Source organism: Petaurus breviceps, unplaced genomic scaffold (genome assembly GCF_028583685.1).
Source record: "Petaurus breviceps papuanus isolate PSGF00001 unplaced genomic scaffold, PetGlider_PUasm1.0 216, whole genome shotgun sequence".
In the NCBI taxonomy this organism is placed as follows: Eukaryota; Metazoa; Chordata; class Mammalia; order Diprotodontia; family Petauridae; genus Petaurus; species Petaurus breviceps.
This window is the reverse complement of record NW_027185867.1, coordinates 5,032,659-5,047,882: the sequence shown is the minus strand read 5'-3', so window position 1 is coordinate 5,047,882 and position 15,224 is coordinate 5,032,659. Positions and strand designations below refer to the sequence as shown.

The following is a 15,224-nucleotide window of genomic DNA, read 5'->3' as shown; positions in this document are numbered from 1 at the left end:
AACATAGTAAGGAATTAACTAGGTGGAAACAAGAATAAAAAAATGTTGTAAAATAAGGGTGTTAGAAAGATACTTGGTCTAGGAATATACAATACTTGTTGGAGAGCCAGGAAGGTTTTTATTACCTTTATTTTACATTTATTCTTTCCTGAATAAATGGATAGCCTCTTCAAATGAATACAAAGAATCAGACAAATGCAAGCCCTTTTATGCTGCTTCCATTCAAATTTCCTGCCTTGTTCTTCCCTTCAGAACTGGAATTGGTTCCAGCTCTTCTGGGTTACAATCTTTTCTGATCTGACCATTACTACTCCTTAGTATGTGTCTTCCTCCCAAACATATTCCAAAAACAGATGTTGCACAGGACATGCAGTAAGATGTAAATCAGGATGAGGGGAGAAAGGTCAGAATGGCCCTATCTAATAATATAGATGGAAGAAATCTGTAAGTTTACCCTTGGAAGGGGCCTGGGCTAAGCTGGTTCAAACTGGCCAGGGTCAAAGGATGGTCACCAACTTTTCATTAACATGAGGGCTTAACTAGCCTCACACATATTAGCTGACAAACCCCAAATAGAATTAGAACCCCATTATCCTGTCCTGGGATTCATGAAGCCCATTTTGGGGAGGGAACATACTAAATTTCCTCTGCTGGCCCAGCCCTGGCTGCTGGACCCAGTCCCCTGGTCACTTGTGGCAGGTTCCCCACTCCTGCCTAAGCATTCCACAGCATGCAAATTGTTAACAACTACCATGTTTCCCCAATAATAAGACACTGTCTTATTATTTTTTTGGACAGAAAAACACCAGAGGGCTTATTTTCAGGGGAGGGCTTATTTTAATGAATATTGACAGCAATTTTAATAAACAGGTAAATGTGAACAAAAAAATGTACCAGCAAGCAAATCACTGGGGAAGAACAGGATGACTCGCTCACTACTGCAGCTCTGATTGGATGCAGCTCGGAGCGTGGCGTGCGTTTCACCCGGGGTGGGGGGGGACGGTGCATACAGAGGGTACCGTAATGTAGCATGTAGCGCAGGGGATCACCTTCACTACAGTAGCAATCTCAATAGGGCTTATTTTAGAGGAATCTTACACAGTAAGGGGAGGGCTTATTTTCGGGATAGGTCTTATTATGGGGAAACACGGTATGTGAAGGAATGCTCCAAATCTCTAGAAATAAGAGAAATGCAAATCAAAACAACCCTGTGGTTTCACCTTGCTCAGCAAATTGGCACAATGGCAAAAGGGGGACTAGTTAATGTTGGAGGTGGAGCTGGGAATTAGTACAAATATTACAGAAAATAATTTGAAATTATGCTGAGAGACTAACATATCCATACCCCCTTTGATGAAGAGATTCCACTGCTAACTTTTCAACAAGTAATTGGTATAATTCGTCATATGCTTAAAAGGTAACAGAGCAGCAATGTATTCACAGGGGCAAGGCACAAGGGGAGAGGGCATTGAGTGTTGGGTTAAATTATCTGGCTTGCATCTTCCGTGCTCTAGCTAAACTGTACAGTTTTGTCTTCTAGCAATGGGCAAAGCATTTCTTTCTGATTATGGGTAAATATAAAAACTCTTCTGTGGGCTTCAAGGTGAAAGCGATTGTGTTGCTGAACAGCATAGAAACAGAGCTCCGAACAGTTTTCAGTTGACTACAAGACTAGCATAAACGAAAAGCCAAGTAATGCTGGCCCAAGTTTTGTGTGTTTTTCTTTTTAAAACTTCACATAAAGGTCGCACCCCACTTTTTTGGAAAAAAAAAAAAGGCATAACATCTACAATGATTATACGGTGGTAATGAACTGAAGCCAGAGTCTGATACAACCAGTTTGTGTCAGAAGCAGGCCTTTAACCCAGAATTCCGGGCTCCGGGGCCGGCAGTCTCTCCATACACACCCAAGCCCTCAGCTGAGAAACCTGCTGCCAGGCCGCCTAATTGCAGACTCCTTTAGACGTAATGACATGGCCCTACAAAGTAATGACGCCATCTCGCAACACGTGTTTTTATACGAAAACCCTCGCCTCCCCTTCTGACCTACTTAGGGATGAGTCCCACAAAGACATAAATGGTCTTTTGCACCTCAGATTGCGCGCCCACCGTCCCCCTCCCAGCATCCATCTTTTAGAGGAGCCATGACAGGAAGTAACTGCAGGCAACGTCACCTTCCTCCCCGCCCGCAACGGTAGAGTGGCAATGCACCGAGCCAGGGGCGGTGCTGACTCCGTAGACGCTTTCCGGTCGAGTCTGCGTCGGATCTCTCTCCCACCCAACTCTCCGGACCCCTCCCCCTCAATAGGAAGGAGGGGCCCTGGTCGCCTCCAGCCCTCCTCGTTTTCCTTCTCCTCTTTCGACCCTCCCCTTCCCGACGCCTTGACGCTGGCGCTGACGTCACCACGCACGGGTGACCTCCGCCTCCATCATGGTCGCGGCAGTAGATTAGGGTCGTGGGTCGGGCCAGTTGCTGCTGCCGCTGCTGCGGGATTGTTTGAAGACCCGCCGCTTCCGCCGCTGCCGCCGCCTCCTCTCCCTCCTCCTCCTCCTTCTTCTCCTCTTCCTACCCCGGAACCAGGGCCAGGTGACGAGGGGACGGGGTCCGGGAAGCCAGGGCCGGGCCGGGCCAGCCGAGGAAGCGGGGGCTGGAGCCGGGAGCGGGTGCCCCAGCTCGGCTTCTACTTCCTAGCCCCCCCCCCCTCCCCCGGGTGGCTTTTGTACTCCCAGCTCCCCTCCCAGGGCCATTTGGGGTGATAGTAGACCAGTCCCTTGCCTCGAGCCTCACTGAGACCCTCCCTCCCTTTCCAGTGACAACTTTTGTACTGGAAGGAGGAATGGGGGCGCTTCCATTGTACGTCCAAAACTTAAGGCTTGCGTGTAGCTGAAAACCAGAGAGCTGGTAAATAATAATTTGCTTAAGCATGATCAGATAATATTACAAATAATAACCATTAAATTGATCACGCCTGGGTCACTCACTAAGTGGCTGGCGTAGGGACTTAGCTAATATGACCCTTGGCTATAATGAAATCACTGTGAAATGGTGGTCGAGAATCAAAGGAGATAATACATGCAAACGCTATTTATCCAAAGGGATAGTTCCAATAAACCGAGCTGATTCTTGGTTTCTTCCTTTTGTGTTGAGGTCTTTTCATCAAAATGGGGGAAAACAGCCGGTTGAAAAAAGCTGTCCGTTTCCACTGGTTATTTGAGAGAAAATTTAGTACCAGAACGCCAATGTTATTTATTTCTTCCCTGACGTACTTATAACTTTGGATAAGTAGACACTTTCTTCTAGTTTTTTTTTTCTCCAGAGAATTGAGCAAGTACTAATCTCCTGGAGATGTTTTGTGCTTGTGAAATGTTCATAAGCCCTTGGGTAAATGTACTTTGTGTATCATGAGTATTTAAAGCATTATGAAATAATCTTTATTTAGCAATATGAGGCTGAAGGGAATGGGATCAGAAATTGTCTCGATGTAGATCCAGTTCATTAATCTTTCAGTCTGGAGATATGTAGGAATACAAAGTTGAAAACCAATGTAGTCCCTGCTTTTAAGGAATTTATGATTTTAAGTTGACAACTCCCGTTTACCTCAGAAACAGCTCACTTTTCCATTCACTAGCCTGCATCTCTTCTGGTATAGCAGATTGTAATAGGGTTCTAATTGATCTGCTTGCTACCAGTTTCTTTCCTTCTCCAACATCTACTCTCCACACTGCTGCTAAATAATATTACTAAGTCTTTCTTCATTGCTTGGCAACCCTCATTATCCAACTCTTGCTTCTAGGGTAAAATCTAATTATCTGATAGTGCTCTGTTTTTGATGCATGGAGTTCCTGCTCCCATGCCTTCTCCCTCTTTTCCTCTCACCCAGACCCCAAGCATAGATTTTTTTTTAAATGCTTTATTAACTTCTGATTTACATCATTCATTTCTGCAAGATGAGTTACAAAATTTCTCCCCGTTTTTCCCCTACCCACCGCCCAAAAATAGCAGTCCCGCAGGATATCCCCTCCTCCAATCTGCTCTCCCATATTTTCTCCCATACCCCTTTCGACTTTTCCAGTGAATCTCTATGCCCCAGTGCCTGTATATCTTATTTCCCAATAACATGTAAAATAGTATTAATAATAATATATATTTAAACATTTGGTTTTAAAACTTTGAATTCCAGATTCGTTCCCTTCCTCCCTTGTCACCCACCCTTACTGGGAAGATAAGCGGTTCAGTATAGGTTGTACATGTGTGGCTAATGCAAAACAATAACATAGTAGATATGTGAAAGACTGACTATATTTCCCACCCTTATATCCCACCTCCCACTTGTTCTATTCTCTACTTTGATCCTGTCCCTTTTCAAAAGTGGGTGCTTCCAACTTCCCTCCCCCCTAGCCTGCCCTCCCTTCCATCATCCCCCCTCTCATCCCCTTCCCCCCTACTCTCCTGTAGGGTGAGATACCGTATTTAGTGTGTATTTCATTCCCTCCCTGAGCCAAATTCAATGGGAATAAGGTTGACCCATTCCCTTTTGCCTTCCTTGCCTCTTCTATATGCAATAGTTTACCCCATTCTGTCTCTCCCCATCTCCTCTTATTATATTCCCCTCTCACCTCTTAATTCCACCTTTTAAGTATCATCCCTTCCTGTTAAATTGGTCCTGTGCCCTCCATCTTTGTATACCTGTAAACATATGCCCATAAACCCTCATATATAGACATATATATATATATATTTCTATTCCCTTCAACTACTGAGAAAGGTTTCATAAGTTACAATTACTGTTTTTCCATGTAGGCATGTTAATAGTTCAACTTTGATAAGTTCCTTATGATTTCTTTTCCCTGTTTACCTTCTCATGCTTCTTGTATCTGAATGTCAAATTTTCTATTCAACTCTGGTTTTTTCAACAAGAATGCCAAGCATAGATTTTTACCTTTCATTTTTTTCCTTTTAAATCTTCCCAGTTATATGCTCTGAGCTTTGTTTTGCCTTAGACTAATCTCTCTCCTACTCTCTTCCTCTCCTGTTGAGTTGAATGTATTTCTACCCCAAACTCTTTGTTCTATCCTACTTTGACTAGTTTCACATGACAGTGAGGTTTGAGTGATACCAGCCCCTCCCACCCTTTCTTTTGTAGTGATTTTGATACCTTGATCATGTGCACAACTCAGTTTGACATTTTTCTTAGATCTTTGTTTGACTAGTTGTGCCAGAAGTTAATTCTGTCTCTTAGGCAGACAACATGCATAGTAGAAATGGCACAGAAGCCTTGTGAACACCTGGTTTGGAACAAGGTGAAGGAAAGCTCACCTATGAGGTCCCAGCTTCCCCAGGAGTAGTTCCAACTGAAATACATTAGAGAAAAATGAAAGAGAGGGAACCTGTAATAATAGCTTGCAGATACTAAACCTTATTCCTTCCCATTTTGAAGGATGCATTAGATCATGTTTAGTAGATTATGTAAGCTAGAAGTTAATATTTATTAGGAAATTCAGTTAACAAATAGTTATTGAATACCTTTAATGGTAAACCTTCAGAGCAGGGGTTCTTAACCTGGAGTCCTTTAATTTATTTAAATATTTTGATAGCACTTTCAATATGATTGATCAAATAATACTATGCTTTTTATTTTTACATTTAAAAATATTCTGAGAAGGGGCCTATTGACTGCTGTGTCCATGACCCCCAAAAAGTTAAGGACCTCTGCTTTTAAAGTATGATATTGTCTTCCTGTGTTAACATCTTTTACCAAAGCAAGAATGAAGCCTTTTTTTAAATCCAAGAGATTTTTGACAGCCTAGTCAAATAAGGTGATTGCCATATAGCCCTTTACACATATTTCATTTTATTGCAGAGAGCTGTGCAGAAGGAAAGAGGTGCCTGAAAATATGAGCTATATATAGAAAGAGTGAGGCTTGATGAATAGAGAGATTTTCTTCAGTAAGGAAGATTTGAGATCATCAAAAATTCTTTCTGTGACTATTGTTAATTAGAGTGGCTTATCTGCATTGGTAGAAGTTTTCTTCCGGAGCTACCTATTCTTTCCCTGTCCCTTCCTGAAAAGGATACATTTTTCCATAAGCAAATTTTTTGTTCTAGTATTTATCACACTCGTCATATTCATCACCTATTTGTAGGTAATCTTACGGAAGTTTAATTAACTTATTTTGAAAAGGAGTGCCCTAAAAAGTTCTATTTGTAGTAGTAGAGATCAAAAATAAAGCATAAAGGAATGCCAGTCAGTGACTATAAATATTCTTGGGCAGTTATCACAAAGTTTTAACTAGTGTGTTTCAGTTAGATAAGCATGAGCTCAACAGTATATTTATTAAAATACCATGCTTAGTGTTTTGTTTAGTTTTTAAAACAGCATATCTTGCAAATCTGCAACTTAGATTAAGCATCTTCATTTTTATTCCTGAAGATTTAAAGACATGTGAAACATCAAGGAAGTACTTATCTCAACTGACTACACCAACAAAATTCTACCTAATTTATCAAAATGTTATCCCAGAAGATGTAACCTTCTCATTCCTACTGACACTCCAGTGCCTATTTCAGGTGGCACTAGGCTTCATTTGCCTTCCAGGTCATCTCACTAGATGCTTTGCCTTTTGCATCCAAGCCTTGCCCTTAGTACTTTGTCACTATCTCAGTATTGCTTGTGGGCCCCCTATTGTTGTTGTTCAGTTGTTTTCAGTTGTGTGCACCTCTTCTTGGCAGAGATACTGGAGTGGTTTGCCATTTCCTCCAGCCCGTTTTATATATGAAGAAACTGAGGCAAACAGGGTGACTTTCCCAAGGTCACACAGTAAGTCTTTGAGACTGGATTTGAACTTAGTCCTGACTCCAGGCCTGGCATTCTATGCACTGTGCCACCTAGCTGCCACCTGTCATTAATAGCCCTTATTACTGTTCCCTGCCCATTATTTCTCCTAGGCCTGGCCCCCTCGATTCACTCCAGGCTATTGTCTTGTCATCTCCCTTGCCTTAACTCCTTCCTGTTCCTGCCTTCTGAATCATAATCAAATCAATTCCATCATTGCCCCAGAAAGGAACTTTCCAAAACACTACTACTCCCCTTTCCACTCCTCTCCTAAGAGAATGTCAGTATCTTGAAAGAAAGTACTGTCCTTGTTTTAGTACTAACCCTAGCTCTGGACACTTAATAAATACTTAATAAAATGTATTTATTTTCTCTCATCAGTTCTTTCATCATTTAGGTTCCTTCCACCTCTAAATATATGAGATAAATAAATACAAAGTAAATTATTGCATTAGTAGATTGTCAGTGAAAATTTATGCAAAGTCTGCTGACATAAGTGTCTTTGAGGCATAAGCCGAGAATTGCTAGTTAGATTGTTTTAAATTATAGAGCAGATTAACATGATCTTGAATTTTCTGTGATTCCATTTTTTCATCTATAAAATGGAATTATGATGTGTTAGTCAAGCTCTTATGTTACAGTAGTGTTAATATTTTTTGTAAGTTAGTTTCTGATTTTAGAAAAATTTTTATTTTAAAATTGTTTAAATTTAGTGGTGGCTAGGTGGCGCAGTGAATAGAGCACCGGCCCTGGAGTCAGGAGGACCTGAGTTCAAATCCGGCCTCAGACACTTAGCACAAAAGTAGCCGTGTGACTTTGGGCAAGTCACTTAACCCCAGTTGCCCTACCTTCCCCCCTCCAAAAAAAAAAAAAGCAATAACAATTGTTTAAATTTCTTTTCCTTGTTTGTTAACACTTCAGCTAGGTTCCCTTCCCCCTTGACCAACTCTTTCTCTTTACACTCAAACAATAAGCCTTCTTATGTAACAAACATAATCGAAGCAAGTCTACGTGTTTGATAAGTCTCAATGTGTAGGTCTTATGGTGTCCTTGTAGTCAGTCTTGTCTTGATCAAGAGTTAGAAATCTTCATTGATTTTTTTATAGCCCAGAAAATAGATCCAGAGAATCCAAGTGACAGCCAAGGTTGTGAAGCTGGTTCACGTTGTAGGTTTGCTATTCAAACCCAGACCTTCTAATTCTAAATCCTGGGCTCTTTGAATTATCCAGCGTATAAACCCAGGGCTGGAGTCAGGAAGACTGGAGTCCGCTGTGTGCCTCAGACGCTCACTAGCTGTGTGACTAAGCAAGTCATGTAACCTCTCTGTTTCAGTTTGCTCCTCCATAAAATGGGAATAATAATAGTACTTGCTTCCTAGGGCTGTTGTGAGGGTCAAATGAGTTAACATGTAAAGTGTTTTGTACACTTCCAGTCATTGTATAAATGCTGTTTTAGCAAAATTGTTTATAAATTATTATGCCCCCGAAGGTCATTTTTAGCCTTAATGCTATACATAAAAGCCCCCCGCGTATTGGTTTAATAGGTTGTTGTAAAGAAAGTGTGCAAACTGAAGTGTTTTATCTCCTGGATGCCTTGTACATTCCCTATGCTTCTTGTGTCTTTCCATTACTGCTTGGTGGATTATTATTAATCTTTTGTGAATTCCTACTAAGCTCAGCTCAGATATCACCTTTTCTATGAAACCTTCCAGATCCATGTATTGTTACCTTTTCTCTTTCTGAAGTTCCAGTCTCGTGTCAGGAATTACCTAGTGAACATTTCACACAAGGTCATCCATAGGCAACTTAAAGTCCTCTTGTCTAAAATAACTCACTATCTTTTCTTCCAAAGTTCTGTACTGCTGTCATCCTTCTTGTTATGCAGATTTCTAACCTCAGTGTTAACTCCTCATTTTTCTTCATCCCACATATCCAAGTTGTCACATCTTGAAATTTGTATTTACATTCCTTGCATTCTCTTGGGGACCCCCCCCCTCCAATTACCACTCTGGGTCAAACCCTCATCTCTTCTTACCTATGCTGTTGTGTTGTCTTCCTAATTTTTCTTTCTGGCTAAAATCTCTCCAATCAGTCCTTCACAAAGCTTCACAAGTGATTTTTCTGAAGTACAACTTAAGTTTTTCTGTTATTTCTATTAAATATAAACTGCTCTTTTTGACATAAAAGGCTTTGCATAATTTGGCCTCTTCCTTTCTTTTCAGTCTTCTTACACATTGATCCTCTATTGTCCAGCCAAAATGGCTTACTTGTTATTCTTCACAGAAAACTCTTCGCCTCCTTTCTACCATGTGTCTTTGTATTGGCTATCTCCCATGCCTTGGATGTCCTCCCTCCTCACCTCTGCCTTTAGAATCCTTGTCTTTCTTCAAGAGTCAGCCTTTGTTATTGTTTGTCCTTCATTTCCTTTTTTTTTTTTTTTTGCTTTTTGAAGGGGGTGGGGTAGGGCAATTGGGGTTAAGTGACTTGCCCAAGGTCTCATGGCTAGCTTTTGTGTTAAGTGTTTGAGGCCAGATTTGAACTCAGGTCCTCCTGACTCCAGGGCCAGTGTTGTATTCACTGCACCAACTAGCCGCCCCTTGTCCTTCATTTTCAAAGAGGACCAGTGACATCATGGGGTGACGTCTTAACTATTGCATGTGAATTGGATTTAAGTGAGACAATTGCACAAAGTTGTCAGCTTCATTCTTTTCTTCAGTCTTTGAAGTCCAGTGGCAGGACAGAAGTCAAGAAGACTGGCAGTGACCCAGGATGCCTGACCAAGCTCTAAGCAGTCCGAGGCACGTGGTTCAGCTGCCTTCATGATCTTTGGAACAGTTGTCTTCTGTGCCCATTCTGCTGGGGGAAGTCTTCACATGCTTGGGGTAGACACCTCCCTAAGGGAGGTTTGAGGCTCATTGGCTACCTTCAACCTGTTTTAGCCTGCCTGCTGAGACCACTTACAGGGGTGTGACTGCTATGCATGCCACAGCTTTTTGGAGCCACAGGTGAGAGTGGACACTAAAGGTAGATGAGCAGCTCTAAAAAGGGCTAGGCAAGCTCTCTCCCCAATACCAGTATATCCCATGTATATGTTGTCTTCCCCATTAGAATGTAAATTCTTTGAGGGTAGGTAGGAACTTTTCACTTCTGTGAACACTTAGCATAGCTCCTGGCATATACTATAGTAGGTATTTAATAAATGTTTATTGAGTGGTTGACATCTGTTGTGGGTTGGAGAGGTATAGAATAGGTACAGTATTTCTGTTACATATTATGTTTTGTTTTTTAGAAAATCATATAGTTTTCAATCAGCAAAACTTTACCTTCTCAACCACTCTAAATCCTCTTCTCTGCCAGTGGAGGATGAAAAGACCCCCCCTCCCCCCCAAACTTCTGTTAAAGACATATCAAGTCAAGCAAAATCAATTGGCTGTGTCCAAAGAACAAATCTATATAACATGCATATAAATGTGTGTGTGTGTGTGTGTGTGTGTGTGTAGCATATATATCATGTGTGTGTGTATCCTTATATACATCTATCTATCTAACATTTATCTTCTGCAGTTTCAGTCTTTTCATCTCTCAGGAAGTAGGCAGCCATGTTTCATTATTAGTCCTCTGGATTTATGGTTGATCATTAATACTGATCAGAGTTTCTAATTCTTTCACAGTTTGTTTTTGCAATATTGTTGTCATTGTACAAATTGATCTGATTCTTTTCACTTCATTCTGCATTAGTTTCTACAAGTCTTTGCAGGCTTCTCTAAAACCATCCCCTTCATTATTTCATATAGCACAAGAATATTCTATCGCATTTATATATCAGGACTTGTTTGATCATTCTCCATTTGATGGTCATTCTCTCAAATTCCCATTCTCTGCCATTTAAACAGAGCTATAAATATTTTTGTATATATTTAGAGTTTGTTTTGTTTAGAAAAAATCCACTCCCTTAATCTACTTTTCATCTAGCTTTTCCCTTTTCCCCTTACCTTTCTGTTTCCATGTTGAGTGAAATGTATTTCTTTGCCCAACTTAGTATGTTTGTGTGTGTGTATGTGTATATATATGTATATACACACACACATATATATGTATGTTCTTCCCTCTGTTCAGATGAGAGTAAAGTTCAAGTATTCCCCCCCACCTCTTCTTCTTTGTATAGACTTCTACTTGTAAACCCTGATTTATGAGATAACTTTCCCCAACTCTCCCTCACTTCTCCCGGTACTTTCTACCTCCCCAACAAATCCTCTCCCTCCCCCCCCTTTCTGTTCTTCTTTTAAGATCATCAAAACATAATTGAACCACTTCTAGGCCTTCTGTCTAATTAGATTCCCTTTTTGACCCTTGGTGATGATAGGGTTTACAGAAGGCACATGAATCATTTTCCTATATTTGAATGTCAGTAGTTTATCTTTGTTTAATTCTCTTAAGCTTATTTTTTCTTGTTTACCTTTTTATGTTTCTCTCCTATTTGAACTTCAAAGTGCCTATGGAGTTCTGGTCTTGTCATGAGGAATGCCTGGAAGTCCTCTATTTTATTCAAGGTTCATTTTTTCACCTATAGGATCATACTAAGTTTTGCTGGATAAGTTACTTTTGTCTCTGAGCCGATATCTCTTGTTTTCTGGAATATGATATTCCAAACTCTGCTCTTTTATAGTGATGGCTGCTAAATTGTGTCTGATTTTGACTGTGGCTCTTCCTTCTGACTGCTTGTAATATTTTTTCTTTGACCTGGAAATGATAGAATTTGGTCACAATGTTCCTGGGAGTTTTCATTTTGGAGGTTTCTTTCACAAAGTTACTGGCAGATTCTATTTCTACTTTACCTTCTGGTTCTAAGAGATATGAACAGATTTATTTGAAGATTTCTTGAATTATGAGTTATAGACCCCTCTTTTGGTTGTGGCATCTAGGTTGTCTAGTGATTCTTAATTTTTTTTTCTCCTTAATCCATTTTCCTGGTCAGTTTTTTATTTTTTTTGATATGTATCTTACAGTTTCTTTTTTGTTGTTTAATCTTTTGGTTGGTTTAAATGTTTCTTGTTGTCTTTTTCCAATTTTCATTTATTTATCCATCTATTTATTTAATGTATGCACAGTTTAATAGTTTTTTGGGTGTAGTTCCAAATTGCTTTCTGGAGTACCTGTTTTCTCACAACCCCTCCAGCATCTATTCTAATTGTCAGGAAGTTTGTTGCTTGGGCAAGATTTGCACCTCTTGTGCCAAGCTGTTAATTGCCTTTCCAGTTCTTTCTTCCATAATTTAATTTCTCTTCCAATTTTTCCTCTAGTGCTCTCATTTATAAAATGATTTTCTTTTTTATTTTTTGGAAAGGGGAAGGCAAGGCAGTAGGGGTTAAGTGACTTGCCCAGGGTTACACAGCTAGTAAGTGTTAAATATCTCAGGTAGAATTACTTTGAAGACTCATTTTCAAGTTATTTAAGCCTAGCTATTGAAAAATATTTCAAGGACTACTAACTAGCAGGGGTAGGGAATCTGTAACCACGGTGGCCCCCTAGGTCCTCGAGTCCCCTTTCACTTAATCCAAGTGACTATAAATAAAGTCAAAGGACTGCAGTAGAGGACCTAGAGGGTCTCAGGACACCAGTTCCCCATGCCTGGAGTAGTGTATTGTATTTTTGTATTGCTGATTTTAGATAATGCTATCTTTAGATAATAGATATCTAACTGCATTTGGTTTAAAATGTGAGAATATGAGCATGTAAATTTACTTAGATTTGGGTAAAACTCTGTATCTGCCTGCTTATGTGTATGATGATTTAAAGAAACAGTTCAATCTACCTTGCTAAAATATTTTAAACAATGATTGGAATCTTTTTATCCTGTCATCAGTGTAGGCTTATCTTTAGGTATGATATTTGGTAATTTTGGGGGGTATTTATTTGTTTTTAGTTTTCAACATTAATTTCCACAAGATTTTGAATTCCAAATTTTCTCCCCCCACCCCAGGATAGGAAGCATACTGATACGCATACTGATTACCCCTTCCCCCAGTCTGCCTTCTCTTCTTTTCCCCCCTCTCTCCTTATACCCTTACAGCTTTCTCTTGCCTCTTTTATGTGAGATAATTTACCCTTTCCTATCTCTCCCTTTCTCCTTCTCCCAATATATTCCTCTCATCTCTTAATTTTATTTTTTTAGATATCATCCTTTCGTATTCAACTCACCTTGTGCCCTGTCTATGTATGCATATACATACACATACATATATACATACACACATATGATATGTGTGTATATGTGTGTATTCCCTTCAACTATCCTAATACTGAGAAAGGTCTCATGAGTTATAAATTTGTCTTTCCATGTAGGAATGTAAACAGTTCAACTTTAATAAGTTCCCTATGATTTCTCTTACCTGTTTACCTTTTCATGCTTCTCTTGATTCTTATATTTGAAAGTCAGATTTTCTGTTCAGCTCTGGTCAAGAATGCTTGAAAGTCCTTTATTTCATTTAATGTCAGTATTTTCCCCTGAGGCATTTTTCTGGATAGGTGATTCTTGGTTTTAATTCTAGCTCCTTTGACCTCCAGAAAGTAATTTTGTTTGTAAAAGAACCAAAATTTTGTTTTTTTAAAAAATCTTTCTATTGCTACTCTATTACTTTGTAATAAACTTGAATCAGAAATGTATTTTTCTTATCCTTTGCTCTTATGTTAATAAATAGATTAAAAAAGTATTTAAATTCTTTTCATTGCATATTTCCATTGTACTGAAATCAATTGCCATATTTTTGTATATAATTTTAACTTTGAATAATGTGAATTTGAATAATGTGACCCTTTTGGAGATTATTCATGATTCACACTAAGGAGAACCTGACCTTACCTTGTGTGGTAGCAATTATTTTATGTAGGCTGCACTCTTTTGTCTTTAAAGGGGCAAGGAATCTATTAGGACTTAATGTTGAGAGGGCTTCCTGGCTTCCTAAGATATAAAGTGCAGCCTATAAGGAGTCAGGGATCCGTAGGCCTGTTGGAATTTCTGTTGCTGTCAAAATTAATACACATTTCTGGGAGTTGCTGCCATTATAGATATATAGACTCAGGGGAATATCACTAATGAAGATCCTTATTTTTTTTTTGATTGAGTAAATTTCCCTTTGTTAAATATTTTATCATCAATTAGAATCTTAGTGCAATTCAATCCTAAACCTGAACCACTGAACTGTCTTGAATAAGGTCTGGGATGTTATATCATTGTCTTTGTATTTATTTGAATCCCATTCAGAATAACCAGAATAACTAGTTTGATTGGATGCAACACCACAGGAAAGATTTGAAGAAGAAATAAATTGTGATGAAATTCACAGGTTTGGGAAGACTGTCTTATAACTGATTGTAAAGAGTAAGATACTGGATATATGACTAGTAACATAGGGATTTGATATTTCCAAGGAATTTCATTTAAGCACAGCAGATTACAGGATAACCTGTGTTTCTTCAAAGCATTATTTATAGATATATTTCTTCAGTCCTATTCTTTTAATGTGTCTAGTAAGACTTGAGCCTAAGCCAGAGTATATATAGTATTACTATTAATGTTTTTTCTTTAGCACTAGGAAGCTTTAGGAACTGATGTAAAGTAAGTAGGACCTGAAAAATAATATATGTACTCAAAGTCTTAGGGCAGTTTTAAGCTTAAATAATTCAAGTACAAATACTACAAACCTAGAAAAAAACATTTGAAAAGTTGTTATTGGCATTTAAAAAACACTGAATGCTTCTTACAAGAGTTCAACATAGCTACCATTATATGCTATATAATGCTCTAGTCGATTTTCAGACTTTTAAAAACTTTCCTTAGCTGCTCCTCAGTGACTAAAAGTATTGCATTTTTAATCTTGGCTTTAAAATCTTCCAAAGAATGAGGTTTTGATGCATATACAACAGTTTTGTTGTGACCCACATGATAACACTTCTTTTGTAACAAAATTTTTTAAAGAGATAAAAGGCATTTCAGCAAACCTAGTCAAGTCCAAGGTCACATTAGGATTTGCTTGCTATGAATCTTAAAATTTTTCCACCATGACTCTTTTTGCACCATACCTAACTTTAGTTCTTTGAAACTTCTCTTTATCCTACTGAATGGCAACTAAAATCTTTTTAAAGCACATTCCTTTGTTTTGTGTTTTGAATGGAAACAAGATTATTTAAAGAAGCAAAAGCATTTTGCTGGAAGCAGCTCAGGTAGGATGGAAAGGAAATCCAAGGTATAGGTTCTGGTCCCAGCTGTGACATTTCCTAGCTGTCAGTTCTTGGGCAAATCACTTTTTCATTTTACTCATATGAACAACCATCACCATCCCTTCTCCCTCTTAGAAAAAAAAAAGTAAAAAAGGAGAAACTAGAAAGAGAAGGA

At 39.0% G+C, this 15,224-nt stretch overlaps 1 protein-coding gene across 4 annotated transcripts in view; it reads left to right on the top strand.

The window, feature by feature from the left end:
* Positions 1-2,164: 2,164 nt before the first annotated feature.
* Positions 2,165-15,224, top strand: part of BCL2L13 (BCL2 like 13) — an 83,351-nt gene continuing 70,291 nt past the window's right edge. For 3 of the 4 annotated variants that reach the window (XM_069094300.1, XM_069094302.1, XM_069094303.1), the window contains exon 1: positions 2,446-2,587. Coding sequence is in view for 1 of the 4 variants with exons in the window: in XM_069094299.1 (XP_068950400.1) it covers positions 2,206-2,587 (382 nt within the window). In the remaining 3 variants the exon portion in view is untranslated. Of the gene's footprint in view, positions 2,588-15,224 lie in introns of all 4 variants that reach the window. The other variant, XM_069094299.1, reaches the window with a different exon arrangement.